The following is a 25,025-nucleotide window of genomic DNA, read 5'->3' as shown; positions in this document are numbered from 1 at the left end:
GCATAAACTCCGGTTGGTACTCCTTTGAAGCTGATGGTGGCTCCTCTCACTCAACCGACCCTAAGGAAGATGAACTAGGCATCCCACCTGCCATGCCTCCTCGCCGGCGGAACAGCAGAACGGCAGCTCTCCTGTCGGATGTCGGAGCGGGAGGTTCTTGAAAACCTATAAATTGAATATACGACCGGGCGAGGATACCCCGATGACAGGCCCCGACCGTATCAGGGTGTAGAACAAACTGACACTCATCAGTTACACCAGCCATCATCAGTTTCAGTTTCAGTATGCTTGCCATTCGTTAGCGTCACCATCGTCGTCGTTGGCGTTGCTGGCAGAGGCCAAGGGAAGAGCAGCTCATCCTCACACGCAAGACAAGACGGACTATCCGGCGCGCTGACAGACAGAGCTCCACTCTTGGAAACAGGAGGAGCGAGAAATGAAACGAATTTAGTGAAATTATTTATGAATCTGTTGAGAGAAGACAGACATCGGAATAATTTACATTGATTTATGTGACAATTTACAATTTCTTTCCTCCGGCTTTCGGGTCGCCTCGGTTCAGCGTTTTATGCAGTTCTGAACTTCTAGAGTTGAAAAGTGAAACGAAATGGTTGGAATCATTTGTCATAAGATATATGTCCTCTGGCAATGTTTGTTGTAGGTAGCACACAAGGGATCAAAAGTTGGGAAACCGTTATTTATTGATCCTTTTGGTGAGCACCGGCATGACACACAGCAGTGATAAATTACCAAAATAATGTTTGCCATATTCGCATCTTCAATGTTGCGTTCGCAATAATTTTGAAATGGAAAAGCTCCCCTCAAAACAAAAATTCAGGGCTATTTCTACACTATTTACAAAACCTAACAAAACAACAATAACAGAAGTAACTTTCCAAGAAAATCATGCATCTCATTCCATCGCCACCATTATCACGCTGCTGATTGCTAAAACTAATTGAAGATTACCGCTTTTCTTTGATCGTCGACACGCCGCACAGCGCGCGCCTGTTGGAAGATCAGACAGGCGTTGATCGTGAGCGCGCCGCCGCACTTCAATCAATGAAGAATGCTTCATCATCGTGATTTTGGCCGCTGCCAGCACCGATAATTGAAATGGGATAGTTTAGTTGGAGGTTTTCATCGGTTCCAATGGACTCCACTTCCTCTTTTGGGAGTGCTTTCTTTTGGAAAAATAAAAAATAAAATTAAATTAAGAGAATTTCTCTAAGTTTTCGTAAATCAATTGGGTTCTAAAAATTGGCTTAAATTGCCAATTGAAAATCAACTAAGAAAGGCTTTCTTGACAGAAAGTATCTTGCGTGCATGGGCGTTCTAAGGGGATCCATGGTAATATGGAATGAAAACCACAACTCAACATTGTAGAGTAACAGTCGAGAGCACAACTACCAAAATTGTAAAATAAAAAATAAATCGATCATATGTATCCTGAGAAGGGAATATTCAGTCAATTTGGTGTAGGGGAGAGTGGGGAGACTTGATCCCCGGGGAGACTTGATCCCAAGCCTGTATCTCGTCAGCATGTGGGTAAAACAATTAGCTTTGTTCTAGAAAGTTGTGCGAAATTAACTAAAACTCACTGTAGAAAACAAAGAAAAAAATTAAAAAATGTTTAGATTGAGTTACACACATTTTTCTAAAACGAGCTGCAAAAAACTTCCAAGAGATCTTTTTTCTTTGTTTTGATATGTATAAAAAACACTCAAAAAATATTCAAAAAAATATTTTTTATACATGAATTGTTTGATAAACTTATCAACTCCAAAACCCTTACGCATTTGATGTTAAATTTATCGTCATACTATTTTTACAATCAATTGTTTAAAAAAGTGCGTTTAGGGAGACTTGATCCCTGCATTTTTGCAGTCACTGGAATCAGTCTCAATATTAATTAATTGGGCTGGGTTCCCAAGTAACAATTTACGTTTTATTTCACTCTGGAAGTATATTTTAAGAGTATCTGGAAAGATTCGAGCAAAAAACCGATTTATCCTGAAAGCAGCAATAAAGAAGAGTTAAAGCAGCTGTTTGCGGTCGAAACGAAATTAAATAAAAGTCGCGACGAACTCTAAACAACGTGTTTCTCTTTATTCTGCTCGTTCGAGAATGATCGCTTTTAACGGTGATTTTTGGGGATTTGACGTTTACTGGGCCTTTTTCTGTGTCAGTGTGTGTGTGATGTTGTGTTGGGAAGTGGACTGTACACGGTTAAGGGGTTTAAGTCAAAACTCTACACACTGCGTTGGTTCTACCCAAACATCCTCCCCACCTTGAGGCAGTAGCCTCAATCAGTCGGTAGTGGAACCAACTTCTGGATCGGTCTCTGGTACTCCGTTGTTCCTCTGCGCAGCGTGACGGTCCGCACGATGCCATTGCGATCCGGGTGTGTCGCAACTACTCTGGCCAACTCCCACTGGGCCGGCGGGGTGTTCTCGTTCTTGACCAGCACCAAGCGGTTGACCTGCAGGTTGTCGATCTCCGATTGCCACTTGCTGCGCGGTTGCAGCGACGTCACGTACTCGTTGCGCCAACGAGTCCAGATTTCTTCCACCTTCTGCTGGACGAGCTGCCAGTTGTCCAGTCGGTTGCGCGGTACGTCCGAAACGCTGGGTTCTGGCAGGAGGTTCATCGGCTGCTGGATGATGAAGTGTCCGGGGGTGAGGGCCTCGCAGCTATCGGGAGAGTTGGAGATGGCGCAAAGCGGACGCGAGTTGAGGCAGGCCTCGATTTGCGTCAGGATGGTGTAGAGCTCTTCGTAGGTGGCCGACTCGTTTCCCAGGACCTTGCGCAGGTGGGTTTTCGCACTCTTGACCGCAGCTTCCCACAATCCTCCCATGTGGGGTGCGGAAGGCGGAATGAAGGTCCACTTTACTCCAATGTTGGCAGCGAAGTGGGCGGCTTGTTGCTTGAACTCGTCGGTTTCGAAAAACTCCTGCATCTGCCGATCGGCTCCGACGAAGTTCGTCCCGTTGTCGGACCATATCTCGGTGCACAGTCCTCTCCTGGCGACGAACCGTTTGAGTGCACCGAAGAACGCCTTCGTGGACAGGTCGCCGGCGACTTCCAAGTGCACAGCTTTCGTACAGAGACATACGAACACTGCGATGTAGCCCTTTGTCACGTGTGGTTTCCTTGGGTTGCCGCTCTTGACGAGGATTGGTCCTGCGTAGTCGACTCCGACGTGGACGAATGCTCTGGCCGGCGTTGTTCGCACTGCCGGAAGACTTCCCATCAGCTGCTGAGCGGTTCTGGCTTTCATTCGGCAGCAGCGGATGCACTTTTGCAGTTGTTGTCGCACGACCGTCTGGCATCCCATCACCCAAAAACTCTGGTTGAGGGTTGAGATCACCAAGGTAGGCCCTGCGTGTAGGTTGTCCAGGTGAAGGTCTTGAATGACAAGTGTTGTCAGTCGGTGCTGCTGCGGCAGAATGGGCGGGTGTCTCATGTCGTAGGGGATGTCGGCGTTCTGCAGCCTTCCACCGACACGCAGTGTTCCGTCCCGGTCGATGAACGGAAAGAGCGGGCGCAGCTTGCTCTTGTTGGAAACCTCGGTCGATTTGCGCAGGCAGGCAATCTCCTTCGCAAATGCTTCGTGTTGTGCTAGTCGTACGAGTTGTAGACCAGCTACCTTGAGTTCCGCCGGTGTCAGCGGTCCGGTTAAGCGCTCCACCTTCGGTCGCGCCAGGTTGAACAGGAACCGTCGGATCGTCGCCAGTGTCCGAGTGCAGCGGCGTAGCGAGGAGAATCGATCGAGAAGATAGCGCTCCAGGGTGAAGTTGCTACGCTGGGAGCCAATCTCCAGACAGAATGTGCGAATCTGTCGTTCTTCGATGGGTGGTGCCTTCGGTGCTGGTGCTGCGCAGTGTTCCAAGAACGACTGCTCGCTGTGGGCCCAGTAGGGGGAGTCCCACCACAGCGGATGGTTGAGCAGCTCGAGCGGCGAGATCCCTCGCGACGCACAGTCGGCCGGGTTGTCCTTCGATGACACATGGTGCCACATGCTCCTGGGCAGGAAGTACAGGATCGCTGACGTTCGATTGGCTTCCACTTGCGGGGGTGCGCCGACAACCATTCCAGTACGATTGCCGAGTCCGTGAAGGCAAAGTGTTGCAGCTCGAGGTGGCACAAAGCGAGGGAGACTCGCTTCATCAGGGCGGCCAGCAGCCAGGAACCGTTGAGTTCAAGCTTTGGGACGCAGATCTGCTGAATTGGCGCAACCTTGGTTTTAACGCAAATCAGCACGATGTGGATTTTCCCGTTGCGGTCCGCAGACCGACCGTAGACGACTGCTGAGTACGCCGACTCCGAGGCGTCCGAGAATCCGAGCAGCTGCAACTTGCCGTTGAAGGCTGGAATTCGGCGGGGCACGCGAATCCGCTCCAGCAGGTGAAGCGTTTGTTTGATGGTGTTCCAATCTGCTTCGGGAAGGGGTGGCAGCGGGTCGTCCCACAGCAAGTCGTACAGCCACAGCAGTTGGAAGATGATTTTGATCTTGACGATCACTGGAGCGAGCCATCCGAACGGGTGCGTCGGAGAGGAGTTGACGCTTCGTGTTCGGGCTGTTGATGTCCAGGTTGACCTTGAACTCGAACCAGTCACTAGTTGGAGACCAGTGAATCCCAAGTGCCTTGACCGACGCTGTCACGTTCGTGAACTCAACAGGGACTGGTCCCTGTCGGCTGTCTGCGATGTTCTCCAGCAGCTCGGGTGCGTTGGAGGACCACTTCCGGAGGACGAATCCAGCTTCGCCCAGGATGGTTGTGATCTGGCCAGCTAGCTCTTGAGCTTCTTCGACTGTGTCAGCGCCGGACATCAGGTCGTCCACGTAGAACCCTTTGAGGATCCTGTCAGCTGCTACGGGGTGCTTCTCAGCGTTGTCTCGGGCCGCTTGTCGGAGAGACTCGGTCGCTAAGTAGGCTGCGCTTGATGTGCCGTACGTCACCGTCGTCAGACGGTAGTGCTGCACCGGTTGGTCGGGATCATCGCGCCAGACGATCCGCTGGAAGTCCGTGTCCTGCTTGTCCACCCGTACTTGCCTGTACATCTTCTCGATGTCGCTCACGAAGACCACGGGGTAGGTGCGGAAGCGGCAGTAGACGTCGTACAGGTCTTCGTTGTTGTTTGGACCAATCAGCAATCGGTCGTTCAACGACACGCCAGAACTGGTTCTGCACGAGCCATCGAAGACGACACGCAACTTCGTTGTTGAACTGTCCTCCTTCTGGACTGCGTGGTGAGGCAAATAGAAGCACTCGCTGGGGTGCTTGTCGACTTCGGATTGCGGGATGAGCTCCATGTGTCCCAGTTGCTGGTACTCGGACATGAAGTTGCGGTAGGCTTGCTTGAACGGCGGATTCGAGAGGAACTTCCGCTCCATCGCATGCAGCCTTCTGAGTGCCGCACCGAGCGAGTCGCCCAATGCCGGCTTGGAGTCGTCGAAGGGGAGCCGAACCACGAATCGGCCCTCGTCGTTGCGCCTGGTGGTTGTATTGAAGATGTCAACAGCGCGCTTCTCGTCGGCAGTGAGTACCTTGGCCGCAGGCACTTCTTCGGTTTCCCAAAACTTGCGCAGCGTCTGGTCGATGTTGACATCCAGCTGCACCGTGAAGGACACCAGATTTGTTTGCAGCATTGTTTCACCACCGAACTTGCCGGCGACGAGCCAGCCGAGCGATGACTTCTGGGCCACGGGTAGACCGTCCTCGTCTGTGACCTGGCCCGCTTGTAGAATCGGCAGGAACAGCTCGGCGCCTAGGATGACGTCTACCGGTCCCGCTTTGTAGTACTCCGGATCGGCTAGCTGGAGCCCTCGGAGTAGTTCCAATTGCTTGGGCTTGAAGCTTTGGCACGGTGTGGGGGGAGCCAACACTTCGAGCACGTACGCCTGCGTCTTCATCACCACTTCGTCGCTGAAACGGGGTGCAATCTCCAGCAGCGCCATTCCCCGGGTGGTTCCTGCTTGTGTCCCGGCAACTCCGGTTACTGGGAACCGCGCGTTGCTCCGGCTGATCCCGAGTCGCGTCATGCAGGCCTCGCTTATCAGCGACGCGCCAGAGCACGAGTCTATCATCGCCCTAGCAGTGTGGAAGACACCATTCTTACCGCGCAGCTTGACGAGCGCAGTGGGTAGAACGGTGATCTTGACGGCTGGATCACTAGTGACCTCCGCCTTGAAACTCGGAACCGTGGGTTGAGCTTCCATGGCCGGTTGCTGGACCGGCATCGCTGCTATCTGTTGACCCGGAAGCCCTGCGGTAGCTGCCTGTCTGCCGCCGTGTTGACAGAGGAGCGTATGATGACGCTGGTTGCATCCATCAGTCTTGCAGGTGTGCTTCGAGGAACAGGTTTTTGCCGTGTGCGACGTCCTCAGGCAGTTGAAGCAAAGTCTGGACTTCTGCACCAACTCCCGACGGTCGGCGACGCTGGACGCCTTGAACGCTTCGCACAGGAACAGCAAGTGCTCTTTGGAACACTTTGGGCAGGGCTGCGGTGTTGCGACGTAGCTCTGCACCTTCTTCTCAGCTGGCTTGGCCGGCTGCTTTCGTATCTCCTTCTTCGCCCCCGCTCCACTCAAGGTGCACTTTCGTGTGAATGATGAGCAGGTTTCGATGGCGTCGCACCGGTCCTCAAGGAACTTCAGGAAGTCCGTGAGGCTCGGGTTCTCCAAAGTGACGAGTTTTTGCGCCCAGAGCGCCTGCGTCTCCTCGTCAATCTTCTCCAGGAGCAGCTGGATCAGCCAGGGGTCCCGCGACTGGTACTGCTCGCCCAAGACGTCGAGCTGTCGAACTACCTCGTCCGAGGTCGTGACCAGCTTCTGGAGGTTGCCAGCGGTTGCGTCTGACACGACAGGTTGGTCCAGGAATTCCTTCACAAGCGCGAACACGGTGTACTTCTTCTGGTCGTACTTCCTCAGCAGCTTGTCCCACGCCAGCGGGTAGTTGTCATCCGAGATGCCGAATGAGCTGATTTGGGAGGCTGCGTCACCCTACAGCAGCGACTTCAAGTACTGCAGCTTCTGCGACGGCCGCAGCGACTCCTTGCTGTAGATGGTGCTGACGAACAGATCCTTGAACGAAAGCCATTCTTTCCGGACTCCCGCGTACTTCGGGATGTTGATTGGAGGAAGCCGGACGTTGATGAAGGGATCCGGTTGTGCTTGAGCTGGTTGTCCTGCTGGAGGTGGGTTTCCTTGCTGAATCTGGTTCAGCTGGGCTGCGTGGGCCGCTTGGTTGGACAGGAGCGCTCGTTGCGTTTCCAACAGCGCCGCTACCGCAGTTTTCAGGTTGTTCGCCGGCTCAGCGAACGATCGATCGCTGGCGCCGGAACCTTCGTCGAGGGCAGCGTAGATCGCCTTCGCTGCATAGTACCGATCTTCAAACTCCTTCCGGTAGTCGAAGACCGAGACTAGATTTTCCAGGGTGGTCGCTGAGGTTCCGTCCTCGAACTGGTCCTGGACGTCGAAGAAACTGTTCCCCAGCGCCTCGAGGCGCACCAGACGCTCCCGGACCTCAGAGAGTGAGGGGTTTTGCGTCTTCACTCGTTCCGCGGTTTCGAGTTCGCGTTTCACTTTCGCAAAGAGCGAATTCCGTTTCGCGGTGATCGATTCCATCGGGAAATCGCACGGTTCTACTATTCGGTTCGCGAAGGACCATAAATGTTTGCGGTCGAAACGAAATTAAAAGAAAGTCGCGACGAACTCTAAACAACGTGTTGTTCTTTATTCTGCTCGTTCGAGAATGATCGCTTTTAACGGTGATTTTTGGGGATTTGACGTTTACTGGGCCTTTTTCTGTGTCAGTGTGTGTGTGATGTTGTGTTGGGAAGTGGACTGTACACGGTTAAGGGGTTTAAGTCAAAACTCTACACACTGCGTTGGTTCTACCCAAACAGCAGCAATAAGTGTAAAATGGACCATTTTAGGAGGTTGTCAAGAGCGTATTTCAGGAGAATTCTAGAGCCAAACAGTATTGCTGTTGATTTTTAACGGACCCTCCAGATACTCTCAAGAGATCTAATAGAACTTATCGTAAAGCTAATCAAATTTAAAGCTTTATTGAAGATCTCTTGGTAGCTGCAATAAAACACATTTTAAACTTGTTTATTCTTCATTAGGATAAATCATATTTTATCAAGAAAATATGGGTGCAAGATTTATTTTATTAAATCCAACTATTCTTTGCATCTTTAAACGACAAACGGTTAACTTTATTTGGTGACAAGAATATAATAATTATATAAATAAGTGTTTGATTATCGATCCAAGCATATCGATAAAACCCATACCATTAAAATTTCACCAATCAATTTCTAGAGATACCTCGAAAAAATAGACACCGAATATATTATTCTATCAGAATAACTCTTTATTTTCATTAAATTGAAGCAAACTTTTCTTGTTTAGGTGTAAACATCATCATGGCGTCCATCTAGGTCGCATTTTTTTCATTTAAACATGGCGAAATTCGTTAAATCTATTTGTTCTTACTTGAAGCTATTAGAAAAACATCTTTTCTGGAGATGCTCTTGATCAAGAACAACGTTTCTTGAAAAGCTCTTGTTTAAGATTAAGCAAGGGGTTCTAGACTGAAGTGAGCTTTGATATAGTTTTAACCCAGAGTAAAATGCACAATACTGCGACCGTAGTGCATGCAAGTTTTAGCCCACTGGAGGTAGATCCAAAAAAATGTGTTGGCACATTTTCGTTATTTTCGTGAATTACGAATAGCGAGTTTTCGTCATATTTGAATAAAACTAGGATTACGTTCAGTTCACCGTTTTTATTTATTTATAACAAAAGAAAAGAATACTGGTCACTATTGTCACTGATGATTCGGAAACGTCTTCCAATTTGCAATGCCGGAAGCTCAGAAAGAAGCACAACACTTGTTTCATCACCACACGAATCTAAATTTGATACAATTTAATCACTATCTCACATAAAAACTACGAATGCAGTTTGATCTTTTTGCTTAATAAATTAAATAAAAGAGCTTGCCCATCACTTTAAAAACGTCCGATCTTCTTGCTGCTTAAAGTAGACTGAGTTTGACATTTGGAAGGTCAAGACAAAAAGATTTCGAATAAAGCTTTCCCTAAACAACTAGGTTTTAATACTGATTTGATGGAGTCAATTTGGACTGGGAATATCTTCTTCAAGATAACTGTAAGTTTGTAAAAAAAAGATTAATAAAACTTTGCTCCATGTTCTTCGACAACTTTTCAAGATTTTTTCAAGATATTTCTAGAACAGTATTTTGCTAAGCCCAAAAATACTTGATAAATGTTTTTATAAAAGCAAGACGCTTTTTTCAAATGTTTTATAAAAACTGATAAAACTTATGAGCACTTGAATTGCTACTTGGGTTTTCATACATAGTTTCCTTTAGTATAGTTGTACATAACTTACTGCAGTTTGAACCTTTTTTCAAAAGTTTTGTGAACAAAAATTTCCAGCTTTTGTAAACATGCTAAAATTTGGTCTAAAAAATAATATTTTAAGTTTTTAAATATTTTACATACTAAACTTGTTGTATTTTGAACACAAACGTACAGGTTTTATGTGAAATTGCTGTAACTTATAGAAAATTGAAAGTTTGGATGAATAAGAAACATTTTGCTTAAGATTTCTTCAAAATATTGAAAGGGGGATCAAGTTACCCCTAACATTTTAAAAAAAAACCGGTTTAAAATATTTTTTTAAAACGCTTGGCATGATTCGAAGAGTTCATCTGATGAAATATCCTTATTAGCCAAACATAGATGAATGTTTAAGCTTTCAATTCATGCAAAAAGTTTATAGTTTTGTGAGAAATTGACAGAGTCATGTGCGATACAAAAAAAGGGGATCAAGTCTCCCCACTCTCCCCTATTATGCAAAGTTGTAGGTTATCAGAAAAATCCAAGTATTGGTGAATCTATATGGAATGATCAGATAGTAAAGACATGTTTAAAATTTATATATGAAGAATGCATAGCTGCGATGAGAAAATCTGCATCAAAACAGTTTCTTTTGATACTCACTTAGAGAGGAATTTTCAAGAGAACTTGTCTCTCTTCTTTCTCTTCTCTTCTATTGTGAATAAGAAATTAAAAAAATCAATTTCAGGATCATGGGGTTCAATTTCGATTTCACTACAAAATTTGCAGGTATTTCTACTTGTATATGAACAATGTTTGTAAAAAACGATATAAATTAATTTTAAGTGGAGTTATCACTGAAATTCATGAATCTTTGTTAACTTATTTATGTTCTTTTGGAAACCAGGGATTTTTAAATTAAATTTTTCAGTTACTCTTGCGATAATTTAAATAAATAAAATTATCCCTGCTGCATAGAAAACCATTGATTATATTTTATAAGCAGCTTTTATATCGTATAAAATCTGATACAAGTGTCAAAATATTATTCTGTTTCAAGTTTGCACACCGGTTTCGAATATAATCCCAGCTTGAGAAACAAATCAAAGACACACACCGCTTGCTTCAGCTTCCTGCTTTCTTCAATCTTCTGAAAAAAAAGTTAAGACTATCGGATGCTGGTGACGAGCTGACACAAACAGAGGCCGCGATCGAAAAATTGAATGAAACATGACTTGAATTTGTGCACCGAAAGAATGTGCCTCCGTTCGTCCGTCTTTCTTCCATCCGTCACATGTCAAACAAGATGAATGACTGACAATTTCAAGAATAATTTGAAAGAATTCTTCTCCACTTGCTTATATTCTTCACCGGCGAGAGCAGCACAATAAGCCGATTAACAAGCGATTCTTCTTTGCTGACAACTGAACCGACTCTGCGTGACGGGTTCAAGAAGGAATCGACGACGACAATGACGACGGTGACGGTGACGACCACGTTGACGGCGCGGCCAAGAGGAGGATTTAAGATGAAAAAAAAACTTGCACAAGCTTGCCAGCCGCAAGGACCTGGACCGCCGCGGCAAAACAGTAGCTCTAAAAGGGAGAAATCTGTAGGTGAAAAGAGTAAAAAAAAGTGGTGCTAAGTGGTTGAGAAATTCATTCCGGTGGTGCGAGCCGGAAAGACAAAACATGAAACACACACAGCATATCTAGATGTTTGGAAATGCACTCACCCGATTCATAGTACTGGCTTATAAGGCCCCTTGCCATCTAACCTTTTACAGCTGAGTAGGTATACATTATTTGTTGCGAATTAGTTTGCTGAAATCCTCTCCTAGTTTGACGAAAACTCTCGAAAAGATGTTAAGTCGATCATGAAATTAAAAATTGTTGTGACAGCCATTGTGCTGCAGAGCAGTCTTCAACATCATGTTGGTGAAAAATGGGAACATTTGGATTTGCTCTGGACATGGTCAAACATATTAGAAGGTTTTGTAAATAAAAGAATAAACCAGTCAAGCACAGAAATTTAAAAATATAACTTTTGTTTAATTAATTAACTAAGAAAAAACAGTCAAATGCAAAGAACAATAGTAACGTACCTAAGGTTCTTCCTTAAACTATTAGCACTCATTTAGCAACGAATTAAAAAAATATTCTGAATTAAAATTGTTAAGCCTTATTTTCAAAACTCTTTATACATCGTTACAGTCATACAACTGACAACAAAAAAAAAAAAACCCTTAAATTCTGTGGTCCTTTTCCGATTTGTTGTCCAAAAAATTTTTTTTTTTTGAAAACTACCTATTATTTGTAATTTGAGCAATTGAGCAAACCAAACTCGGAAATGGATTTTAATTATATTTTCAGATTTAGCTCAAAGTTTGTGGGGCCTTCCCTATCACCAAAGAAGCCATTTTGTGTCATTGGTTCACCCATACAAATCTCCATACAATGTTGGCAGCTATTCATACAAAAATGGTACTTAAATAATCGAAAATCTGTAACTTTCACGCAATTTTTGATCGATTTGGTGTTCTCGGTTGATGAGGACTATTCAGAAAATAGGTTCAGGGAAGAAAAAAATCCGGTGATTTTTATTAAGTTTTTTTTACATCAATTTCCCCGAAATCAGTGTTTTTTTTTTAATTTTTTATATGTTGTATGAGACAAAACCCCGCATCTTCTAAGCCATTCAGAAGTTTGGATCAAAATTTTGCTGACGAGCAATGATTTTTTTTTAAAGTGATTTTTTGTGAAAAAACAAATCTTGTATTTAATTTGTTTAACCTCATTTTGCCTTTCTTACTAAAGAAAGGTATAGGGTTTGCTTTTGGCTCCGACGCCAAATCAAGCTTCGTTCCCAAATAATTTCTCGAGAAATATTCATTCGAAAAATCTGCAAAAAATCATGGACGATCGATTTTCGTCGCTTCGCCGACAAGTTGTCAAGTTGAGCTTCACATGCAGACGCGAGCAATGCTGGCGCGTGATGCTGGCGCGTATAGAGTTGTGATACTAGATTACCCCCTTTTAGTGCAAGTTGCTTTATCGATTGCTCGTTCATCACACATCGCCTATCATTATTTTCTATGCTAAGCTTCAGTGAACGCAAACTAGACGCAAGCAGCTATCTGTTCTGAAGCCTCATGCTCATTCTTTTGCCTTTCTTTTTTGTTTTGCTCATTCTCTGATCGAACTCTGAGCGAACGAATTTCTGGGAAGCGTCCAAGCTTCCCATGTGCCAGTGACAACGCAAATCGCGGGTTTGGTTTTCTAGCTTCGGTACTAGCCTTTTTGTGTATTAGTATTTTTGTTCATCGTACCAGCGCACCAACCCACATAGAAAAATGGGCGGAAAACGGCCAAAAAGCGGGGACGTTTTGCCTGAAAGCGGGCCCGATTTTCAGCACGCTTTTTCCCCTCGTTGTGGCCCATTGCGTGCCAGAATGCAACATTTAGGCGGGCGTTACGCATTTTGGCCGAGCTGTTACGCCCGTCTGTGGCACGCTTCTGGGCACATTTTGACCACGATAACGGGCAAAAAAACGATGGCGAAACGGGGCGCATTTTGGGGGTACTTCTTCTTCTTTAGTATTTCCGGATTCAGTTTAGAGCGGTTAGGGTGATCAATACAAATAGGGTGACAAAAAAACAAAACAGATTAAAATGTTTATTCAAAGAGTTCTTAAAATTACAATAAAAGCCACTAAACCTATTTAAAACTAGGTTATATAAATAAAAGTTGAATTAATATGTTTAAATAAATTTAAACTGGTCCTATTGGTTTGAATAACTAAATTTGATAAACTTATTTTACTAAACTTACTAAAATAGTTTCAATAACTTTAAATTAGTAGTAATTATTAAAATTTAGTTGAAGTTAGGTAAATTTTGTTAAATTAAGGTAAATTTAGATTAATTGAGTTAAATGTTAAGTTTAGTTTAATGTAGTTAAATACAGCTGAATTTAGTATATTTAAGTTAAATTTAATTTAATTAAGTTGAATTTAGTTAAATTGATGTGAATTAATTAAAATCTAGTTAAATTTTATTAAATTTAGTTAAACTTATTTAAATTTAGTTAAATTTAGTTACATTAAGAATAATTTAGTTAAATTTAGATAAATTTAGTTGAATTAAGTTAACTCAAGTTAAATCAAGTTTAATTTAGTTATATTTAGATACACTTAGTTAAATTAAATTATATTTAGTTAAACTGAGTTCAATTTAGTTAAATTTATTTGAATTCAGTGAAATTTATATAGTTAAATAAAGTTTAATTTATTCAAATTTAGTTAAATTTAGTTAAATTGAGTTATATTCAGTTAAATTTAGTTAAATTTAGTTGCATTTAGTTAAATTTAGTTATATTTATTTGAATTTAGTGAAATTTAATTGAATTTAGTAAAATTCAGTCGAATTTAGTAAGATTTAGTTAGATTTAATTATATTTAGTTAAATTTAGTTACATTTAGTCAAAATAATTAAAAATTAGTTAGATCAAGATAAATTTAATAAAGTTTCGTAAATTTTCACTTAATTTATTTCAATTTAGTTAACTTTGGTTAAATTAAGTTATATTAAGTTAAAATTAGTTTAATTAAGTTAAATTGAGTTATATTTAGTTAAAATAAATGTAGTCAAATTTAGTTAAATTTAGTAAGATTTAATTAAAATTAGTTAAATTTAGTTGATTTTAGTTAGATTTAGTTAAATTTACTTAAAGTTTAGTTAAATTCATGTGGATTTAATTGAATTTAGTTGATTTTAATTACATTTAGTAAAAATAAGTAAAATTTATTTATGTTACGTAAAATTTCGCTAAAATTATTTTAATGTAGTTAAATTTAGTAAAATTTAGTTAAATTTAGTAAAATTGATTGATGTTTAGTTAAATTTAGTTATATTCAGTTAAACCTAGTCAAATTTTAGTTAGATTTAGTTAAATTTACTTAAAGTTTAGTTAAATTCATGTGGATTTAATTGAGTTTAGTTGATTTTAATTACATTTAGTAAAAATAAGTAAAATTTATTGAGGTTACGTAAAATTTCGCTAAAATTATTTTAATTTAGTTAAATTTAGTAAAATTTAGTTAAATTTAGTTCAATTGAGTTATATTTAGTTAAACTTAGTTAAATTTAGTTGAATTTAGATAAATTCAGTTGAAATTAGTTAGATTTAGTAAAATTTAGTTAGATTTAGTTAAATTTAGTAAGGTTTAATTAAATTTAGTTGAGTTCAGTTACATTTAGTCAAAATAAGTAAAATTTAGTTAGATTAGGTAAAACTTAATCAAATTTCCTAAAATTTCGCTTAATTTATTTCAATTTAGTTAAATTTAGTTAACTTTAGTAAAATTAAGTAAAATTTAGGTAAATTTAGAAAAATTTAGTTAAATATATTTAGTTATGTTTAGTAAAACTTAGTTAAATTTAGTTAAATTCAGTTGAATTTCGTAAGATTTAATAAATTTAGTAGAATTTAGTTACATTTAGTTAAAATAAGTGAAATTTAGTTAGATTAAGTAAATTTCAATTAAGTTTCGTAAAACTTAGCATAATTTATTTCAATTTATTTGAATTTTGTTAATTTTGGCTAAATTAAGTTAAAATTGGTTAAATTAAGATAAATTTAGTTCAATTGGGTTATATTTAGATACACTTAGTTAAATTAAATTATATTTAGTTAAACTGAGTTCAATTTAGTTAAATTTATTGAAATTTAGTAGAATATAATAAAGTTTTTCAACAAAATTAAGTTTAATTTAGCTAAATTGATCAACATTTGTTTTAATTCAGTTATTTTTTTATGCATTGAGTCAAATTCAGTTTTATTAAGTGAAAGTAAGCTAAATTAGGTTAATTAAGTTAAATTAATAATCTAACGAATTTTTACTTATTTTGACTAAATATAACTAAATTCAACTAAATTTAATCAAATCAACCTAAATTTTACTAAATTTGACTAAATCTAACTAAATTTAAATAAATCTTACTAAATTCAACTATTTTTTTACTAAATCTAAATAAATTTAACTTAATATAACTCAATTCAACTAAATTTTGCTTAATTTAACTAAATTGAAATAAATAAAGCGAAATTTTATGAAACTTCATTAAATTTTACTTAATCTAACTTAATTTGACTTATTTTGACTAAATGTAATTAATTTTAATTCTTTTTTTTAGTCAATTTTAGTCAATTTAACTTAGTGTAACTAATTTCAACTTAATATTACTTAATTTCGCCAAAGTTAACTAAAAAGGAAAAAAAAGCGAAATTTTTACTAAATTCAACTAAATTTAATTAAATCTTACTGAATTTGACTAAATTCCACTAAATTTAAATAAATTTTAATAATCTTACTTAAATTAAATAAATTTCACTAATTTTTACTAAATTAAACTAAGTTAAGCTAAATATAACTAAATTTAACTATATATACTTCAATTTAAGTCAATTTAACATATTTTAACTAATTTTAACTTGATATAACTTAATTTAGCCAAAGTTAACAATATTGAAATAAATGAAGCGAAATTTCACGAAACCTAATTAAATTTTATTTAATCTAACTAAATTTTCCTTATTTTAACTAATTATAACTAAATTTAATAAAATTTTAATGAATTCAACTAAATTAAACAAAATTCTACTTATTTTAACTTTATTTAACTAAAGATAACTGATTTAAATTGAATTTAACTTATTTTAACTAAAATTATCTAAATTTAACTAAGTTTAACTAAATTTAAATTAATTAAGCGAAATATTACGAAACTTAATTAAATTTTACCTAAACTAAATAAATTAAACTAAATCTGACTAAACTTAAGTAAATTTAACGAAATCTAACTAAAATCAACTAAATATGACTGGATTTAACAAAATTCAACTAAATTTAACTGAATTTAACTAAATTGAACTAAATTCAACTAAATTTAACTTAATGTAACTAAGTTTAACTAAATATTGCTCAATTTATGTCAATTTAACTAATTTTAATTTAATTTAAATTAATTTAGCCAAAATTAATTTCTTTGAAATAAATTAAGCGAAATTTACTTAAATTGAACTAAATTTAATTAAATCTAACTAAATTTAACTAAATTTGACTAAATTTACATAAATTTTACTAAATCTAACTAAATTTAACAACTAAGTTTAACTAAATATAACTAAGTTTAACTAAATATAACTAAATTTAGTTGAATTAAGTTCAATTTAGTTAAATTTAGTCGAATTAAGTTCTTTTTAGATAAATTTAGTTAAATTAAATTAGTAAGTATTAAATATAATTTTGCTGAATTAAGTTCAATAAAGTTAAATTTAGATAAATTTAGACAAATTAAGTTCAATATCGAAAAATATATTATATATATATAAATATATTATATATATATAAATAATATATTTAAATTAAGTAAATGAAGTTGAAATTAGTTAAATTTTGTTTAGTTTATTTAAATTATGTTAAATTTAGTTAAATTGTGTAGATTTAGTTGAGTTATGTAAATTAAGTTAAATTATGTAAATTTAATTTACTTAAATTATTAAAATTTAGTTAAATTAAGCAAAATAAGTAAAATTCATTTAAATTTAGTAAAATTCAGTTAAATTTTGCTGAGTTATGTTTATTTTTGTTGTATAAAGTTAAATTTGGTTGAATTAAGTTCAATTTGAAAATTGAATTAAGTTTTATTTTGTATAATTTAGCTAAATTTAGTAAAATTTTGTAAAACTCAGTTGAATTAAGTTCAATAAAGTTAAATTTAGTAAAATTTAGATGAATGAAGTTCAATTTGGATATATTTAAAAAAATGTATGAATTAAGTTCAATTTAGTTAAATTATATAAAATTCAGATAAATTTAGATGAATCAAGTTCAATTTAGATAAATTAAGCTTAATTAAGTTAAATTTTATAAAATTCAGTTAAATTTTGTTGAGTTAAGATCAATTTGAATTAATTTAGTTAAATTAGGTAAATTATGAAAAATTTAGTAAAATCTAGTTTGTGTATCTACGGTTTTTTTTGTATTTTTTTAGTTTTGTAATTCTCGTATTTTTGTATTCTGAATTTTTGTATGTTAGTATTTTGTGTTTTCGTATTCGTTTTCGATTTTTTTATGTGTTCTTTGCGTTTTTTTAATTTTAGTTATGTGTTTTGTATTGTAGTTGTGTATTTTTATATTTTCTTTTGTGGTTTTAGATTTTATGTTTTCCCTTCTTTTTTTGTGTTTATGTATTTATAAATTTCAGTTTTTTTTTTACTTTCATATTGTGTAGCTGTGTGTTTTTGTTATTTTTTTGTTTCACTTGACTGTTGATGACCGGATTTGGGTTATTCGAGAGCCCAGGAAGGAACGGGAACCACACACTGAACCCCGCTGTGCAGAATCTCTGGAACAACTGGTGCTGATGGAGGATGTTGCTAGGAATTCGGCACCGCAGTATCGTTCCGGTCAAACTAGTACTTGAAGGTTGTCGCTTGGCCGGCGAAACCGGCTGCTCCACAACCGGCGACTGGTCCCGAATGATGACGTCTCTCTCAAACCATGGCAGCAGGTCCTTCGATCGGTAAAATAGAAGGTTCGCGGCAGAACGTTTTCGTTTTGAACTCGCCACGGCGAGGACGCCCCCAGGGAGGAGAACCCGAGGGTCACGTTGGGCAGCTTGGTACGGTCTGGGACGTCGAATTGAGGGGACGCTGCTGCATGACACACTCGAAGAGGAGATTCACTTTGTTGGGCGGACGCGGTATTGAGAACGAAATGATGAGGGGTTTCACGTTTGCGGGTTCCTCGGTGCGGTCATTGTCGTCGGGAGACGTTTGACAGCGGGTTGCGGTTGACGTTTTGCTGAAAAAAGTGAAATAGTCAGTAATCTAGGGTTTAACTTATGAAAATCTGTAACTCACCATCGCCTAAGCTGCTGCTTCTCCGGTCCTCCCCCAAATCTTCTGCACCCCAATCCGGTTCATGGTGCCGAAAATGGCAAACGTCAGCGACGTCTTTTTCACCGGCGTAACCCGCTTCCCGCGAGACGGAATTGAGCTCCCCAGCCGTGGCTTTTTCTAAACTGATTTTTCTTGCCGGTCTGCCCCCCCTTCAGTTTCCGATTGTTGCTCCATTCCGACAACACGGGCAACGAGTATGTTGCAGCTTGTCCGCGTCCAGTTGTATGAGGTGGGCGAAACGGTTCCCTGGCGGACGTTCTTAGAAATCAGGTAGAAGTCGTTGCTGTGGGAGAGACGCGGGGAAAGTGAGGTTAGGTGGTGGTCGATTTGTGCTTTCGTGGGGATCTTACCGTTCAAGAAGGACTTGTTACAAACCCCGCGGGCCCGGGTTCTTTTATCGTTGGGTGGACGACTTCTGGTTCGAGGAAACCGGGGAAACGCGACTGGGGGAACTTCGGAACGCGTCCCGGAACGTTCGCGAGCTTTTGTTGTTGAAGCTGGTGATGCACTCAACACGTGTAAATGAAAATTTTTGACAGTTGCTGGTCGCGTTACGAAATGGGACTGTGTGCGTGAGAGCGGCAAAGAGCAAATATGTTGGTGTGTGTGTGCAGAACAAATATACATTTTTTTTAAGGATTGTGTCTAGACTAAGCGTCTTAACTGGCACTGGTGATGCCCGATAATCGCCCGCAGCCCCCCAAAGGTTAGAGTGGGAAGGTGGTTTATTCGGTACGTTTGCGTTTGTCGTAGTGAAGTCCCACCGAGCGCTCAGTCGTTGTATGCTTCCCAATCCCAAAAACGCCTAAATGCATACTACATAATTTTCTGGTTTGCTTATTGAAAGCTCACAATTTTGCCTAACGCCTAAATGACAGTTTAGTGAATTACAGTAGGCGTTTCAAAGCTTTCAAGAACATTTATGCGGCTTTACCGTTACATCGTTGTTTACAACACGGCAAATTCTCGGGTGTTGAAACACTTTCTGCCAGTCATTTTGTAACCACTTTAACGCATTGGAGCAAGACGGAATTATTTTGTTTTCTCGTTAATTTTTAATATTTTGAAAAGTGCAAAAAACACTCAGAGAATACGAACAATTTAGCGATATGCAGAAAACATTACGAACATCGCAAATTGTGAGCTAATTCTCTGTCTCAAAAACAATGTGTTCTGATTTAAAAAATCGAAAATGCTTGTGTGCGAGCACAGCTTACAACCGGCCATGGCAAATGGGGCAAAAACCAGCGCTTTTCAGTTATATGAAAAAATATGGTTGAGTTTCGAATTGATTAATGAATGGGCCATTCTTTATTTTGCTATTTCTTTAAAAAAAAATCAACTGCCGTTAACTTCCTTTTGTAAGAAAGGCTCTATCTCACCCCAGGTGGGATTAAATCGGGTTTTTCTATGTAAAATCGAATTTTCAATCAAAAAGTACTTAAGATGAAATTTTGTCCAAAAAATTCCGTATTTTTTGATTTTCTGGTAGAGTGTTCATGATTGTCAAATCCTGAAAATATTTTTTTCAAAAAGTTTAGAAAATTTCCTACAATTTTGTCAAAGAAACATTAAAGATTGGACCACTGGTTACTGAAATACAGCAGTTAACAGAAAAAGAAACAGGAAAATTTGTTTTTTATTTGTGAAATTTGGTCATAAATTTTTTAGCATTTTTGCAATAAAATAAAAAAAAACAAACTTAAATTATAGGCCATGATTTAAAAATTTGGATGAAAAACTGTTTAAAATGCTTTTTACACTGATTAACTTGGTGTGCAATCATTAGTTTGGAAAATATTTATTTGTTGACGGGTTTTTTTTTCGCAGAAAAAATGCGGTACTGTACATTGGTTTTTCATAAAAATTGTATGCATTGTATTTTAAAAGTAGTTCAAACATGCTAAATATGATTATAAACGCAGGAAAATTATTTTTAAATGGTTGCAGCAAGAATAAAAATCAGTTGAAAATTAAATGCCGTCATCTGGGGAGAATCGGGACACATGAGGCGAATTAAGACAGCTGTTTTAGCCAGGTTCTTGTACTTAACTTTAATATTTTTGATTGATTTCGGTTATAACGGATACAGATCAACTAAATTTGTGCATCGATTTCCTAATTTTAAGCTTTTGAATGCTTTAAAAACTGCTGTCCCTATCCAGACTGTAGTCCCGATTTTAAAATTCAAATTTTAAAAATATTTTGATTTGGTTCTTAGATATTTTCTACGTAAATTATAAATATGATTAAAAATTTGAATAGTAGCAGATAAATTTGTTTCTTTTAACAAATACAGTTTTTTTTCATTATTTCTGAAAAAAATGTATTCCTATGCGGTAGTTTATTATGAAAAGAGCATAAACAAAAATTAAAGTGCTCGGATCAGGCTCAAATTTGAAGCAAGGTTTCCTTGGCTAAGGTGACTACGCCATGTTAGTGAGGTTCAATAATGAAATTTTAGTACACAAAAAACACATCGCTTAAATTTTCAAGTGATTGGTGTCTTGGGCAAAATTGTAGGAAAGTTACAAACCAATGAAAAAAAGTTACACTTTAAAAAATTGCCAATTTTCACAAAAAAACTGGATTCTGACAAACAGTACCCCAATCGAGATTTTTCATTTTTCATTTGGGCATATTTTCAAAGTTAATGAATTAAACTTGAGAGAAATTTTCTTAACTGAGATATTCAGATTTTTCGAACAACGACTTACATTTCAAAAGGGCTTTAATCACAAAATATATGAAATATACTATAATAAATTAAACATTTTGAGACTTTTTGGTGTGCTTTTAAGGCCGTTGCCCATATTTTACAAGGTTTATGACAGACCCATTCAATATTGGGTCCATAAATCATATTTTTTCCCTAAACATATTTTTTCAAAAATCTTCAAGAGCGAGTTTTTCACCAATGTGTAACAGGTTGTATCGAGGTGCTCCGATTTGGATGAAACATTCAGCGTTTGTTTGTCTATACATGAGATGAACTTATGCCAAATATGAGCCAGCTACGACAAAGGGAAGAGGGGTAAAACGGGCTTTGAAGTTTAAGGTCAAAAAAAATAAAAAATCTTGAAATTGCTCGCATTTCCGTAAAACTTCATCAATTCTAACGCTCTTAGATGCAATCGAAATGCCTTTTGAAGCCCTTCAAAATGTGCCATAGACATCCAGGATTAGTTAGACTTTTTCTCATAGCTTTTGCAAATTACTGTTAAAAATGGATTTTTTTAAAACCTTAATATCTTTTTGCAACAGCCTCCAACACCCATACTCCCATAGGTCAAAAGTTAGGGAATATCATGGACTATAAGCCTACGGTATTAACTTTTTGGCCAATCGCAGTTTTTCTCATAGGTTTACGATATTTCTATAACAAACATTTAACAACGTTAGTTTTTTGGAAGCCTACACCATAGCGGCACTTTTTGGTTTAATTTTGTCATATTCGGAATCCTCGGAAAATTTCACCTAAGTTAGAAGTGTTGGAATTGTAAATTTGATTTCAAAAATAATTTAATAAATCATTTTTGAAAAAAGAAATAGATCTTATTTACTCCGTGATCAATAGGCCAAATACTATGAGAAAAAGTCTAACCAATCCTGGATGTCTATGGCACATTTTGAAGGGCTTCAAAAGGCCTTTCGATTGCATCTAATAGAGTTGGAATTGATGAAGTTTTACGGAAATGCGAGCAATTTCAAGATGTTTTATGTTTTTATGACCTCAAACTTCAAAGCCCGTTTTACCCCACTTCCCTTTGTCGTAGAGGGCTCATAATTGGCATGAGTTCATCGAATATATAGACACACACGCTGAAAGTTTCATCCAAATCGGAGCACCTCGATACGACCTCTAGAACAAACCGAGCAATATTTACAAATCGTCGCCATCGTGCTAACTTGTCGTACGTGCATTTTGGGCCAAATTGAGTTAAGAACGCCATTTTTTGCAGCTCACAATGCCTCACCTTTTGACCTTCACAGATCCCCAAAATTCGATTTCAATCCTGAGATATTCAACAAAAACCGAAAAAACTCCGTGCATTTTTGTCACTTTACATATGAAAGTAGTTTCAATGTTGTCGTGCTATCTTGTCACTCCATGAAAATTGATGTAAGTGCGACAAAAGGCCAAAGGGATTTCAGGCCAGGAAAGTCAGGATGCGTTTGTCGCACGTACAAGCTAGACTACCGTAAACATTTGTAATTATAACTCGGGACTCCAGCAACCAACTTCAACCAAACATTGGGACAATACACAGAATGGTCAGCCAAACAAAACGTGTTTGTTATTGTTTACATTGTGTGCTCTCGTTTTTGTATATTCAAGGTCAAACATTAAAACGCATTTTTCTCGGAACGTCAAAATGGCGGGTGCGACAAGATAGCACGACGACGTCGAAATACTGCCTCTTAAAATCTAATGAAATTAGAAGTGAAATCAACTGGAAACATTTCAATAAGCATTTACCTGCGTTGCGTTAAAGACATTTTTTTTTCGTCAGCACTTAGGTTTTTGGAATACAAAGATTGTAAATATAATCTTCTGATGTATGGAACAGAATAGGTTACATACAGGGAGTAAAATCCACTCATTTCTACGTTATAAAACAATGACAACTTTAAACGATTGATTTTCATAGATCCAGGGTTTTTCTCATAATTTATTTTCCCTAAAAGAGCACTCAGCTAGTAAAATCTGAACTTATAAATATGTACCCTCTTTGTAAAGGCTTATGAATTGATCTCAGTTGAAAGGTTCTCTAAATCTCCGAATAGTAAATGTAACATCCTAGAGCAGAACTGTTAAATTCTAATAAACACCAATTGAATTGAATTAAACGTTTGATCTTTAAGTGAAGAAAAGAACTATACTGAGAACAAAAGCTTTTTTAGCATGGAATTTGTGACAAACTCTCTCTCTCTCTCTCTCTCTCTATCTCTCTCTCTCTCTCTCTCTCTCTCTCTCTCTCTCTCTCTCTCTTTCGAGGGATCGTCAACAAATCATAAAATGGTCCCAGGAAATACAATGTCAAAATAATTAATTATTTGTCAACCATTATTTATGACCCGGAATATAACCATCAAGCGGTAACAATAAAACATCATCAGGTATCATGCACACACTATACAATTCGTCGTTCATCAGCCGTGCCATTCAGCAGCCTTTTTGCCATTGAGTCGACAGGGTGAGACACATTTCCTGAAAAAGGCCCAACGATGTCAATGCGTTCAGCCCTGCTGTCCAACGCTGCCTTCACTTCTCCCGAAGACCGAGCAGTCCGAGCGACAGTTTAAGGTCAACAAATTATTGCCTCAATGCACTTTCGAAAAACGCTTGTAAAAATCGAGGACATCGGAGGCAAAGAGCCGTAAAGCATAATTAAGGTTCAAGGTTAGGCCGATGGTGATAATTTATGGTAGGTGTCTCTTTTCTGGTGACTTGGCTCTGACGCTGGAGTTGGTTCGGCGAGGTCATTTTTCACTTCCTAGGAAAAGTGAGCACACAAAAAATGTGCACACTGTGAAATCATAATGTGTATAATAATTTACAAGCACCATCTGTGATCCTGGAATTGTCCTTGTGCGTATTCTCTCGAATGGAGGGAGGAGCAGCCGTTCGAGATGATAAATGGATTATTTTTGCTACAACGGTGCCTGTATCCATCAGGCTAGATCTGAAATCTTGTAAGTTGTGGAGTACAGATGATTTTGAGACGAGTTGAAACAAACTTGAACGTCATAAAACTGTCAAAACTTTATTCAATAGTATTTCTATTATTTTTGAAAAGTTTTAAAATCTTTCGATTTAAAGCCATAAACTAGAGTGAATTATGGCAACTAATAAAATTCAACTCTATTTTACTTTAAATCCCATCTTCACACCACATATATTTACATCACTGTGTGATGGCATCCCCTGAAATCCCTGCCTTGTCCTGTTAACCAACGAGTGGTGGCACTCTGTTGAAATTTATAACGCTACAAATCGTCCTTTTCCCTCTTTTTTCTCACTTATTTGCTCCCTTTGCCTTTGTCAGCAATAATGTTCTTTTTATGTTTGGCTGCTCGTTCGACCAGTCAGCCCCTGTCACGCTGGACAAAATGAAATGATAATAATTCTATTATTTACGCATTGTGTCCTTCTGGACTGGCTCCTTCGTTCACTCTCTCTGTATTAGTGTGCGTACGTCGTGTATGTGTGACCCTTCTCCGAAACGAGCTCATTTGGTGCATTTCACACAGGGAGGTTTGCCCTCCACAAAGGTTCCTTGCGGCGTGATTTATACGCTGTCCGTTTGTCTACAGTTTGTCCAAATAGGATGTTTTGTGTGTGTTTTCATGGCTTTCCGGGACTGGTGACGGTGATTACGATCATCGGTGGGCTGGCGAACAGATTGACAGAACTGTGTGCTGTGGTGGTCATGAGTGATGTGACCATGATCGGTACCACATGTGCCGTATGGCCTTATCCACATGACACATGTGACATTTTCCACGACCGTTTCGTAATTGTTTGAACAGTGACCTTGTCAATTATGCTGTGGAAAATAAACTGTAGAGAAGATTGTATAGTAGGTGTTCAAAAGAAACGATGAATAATGTTGCCCAATGTTAACAAATCTAATTGTATGGCAGTGTGCTTGGGTTGTGTTTGATGCTATTACTTTTCC

General features: G+C 38.3%; 1 protein-coding gene and 1 long non-coding RNA gene across 2 annotated transcripts; both read right to left on the bottom strand.

Moving 5' to 3' along the window:
• Positions 1-2,305: 2,305 nt before the first annotated feature.
• Positions 2,306-7,630, bottom strand: LOC120426643 (uncharacterized). Its single transcript, XM_039591430.1, has 4 exons — positions 7,029-7,630; positions 4,567-6,983; positions 4,091-4,523; positions 2,306-4,025 (listed from the first exon to the last, which is right to left on the bottom strand). The coding sequence occupies exons 1-4, from the start codon at positions 7,628-7,630 to the stop codon at positions 2,306-2,308; spliced, it is 5,172 nt and encodes a 1,723-aa protein (XP_039447364.1).
• Positions 7,631-17,185: 9,555 nt separating this feature from the next.
• On the bottom strand, positions 17,186-19,048 carry LOC128092924 (uncharacterized). The gene is made up of 3 exons (XR_008212103.1): positions 18,693-19,048; positions 18,304-18,625; positions 17,186-18,244 (listed from the first exon to the last, which is right to left on the bottom strand). It is a non-coding gene; the product is annotated as an uncharacterized LOC128092924 (long non-coding RNA).
• Positions 19,049-25,025: the final 5,977 nt, after the last annotated feature.

Source organism: Culex pipiens, chromosome 2 (genome assembly GCF_016801865.2).
Source record: "Culex pipiens pallens isolate TS chromosome 2, TS_CPP_V2, whole genome shotgun sequence".
NCBI lineage: Eukaryota > Metazoa > Arthropoda > Insecta > Diptera > Culicidae > Culex > Culex pipiens.
This window is presented reverse-complemented; position numbering and strand designations above follow the sequence as displayed.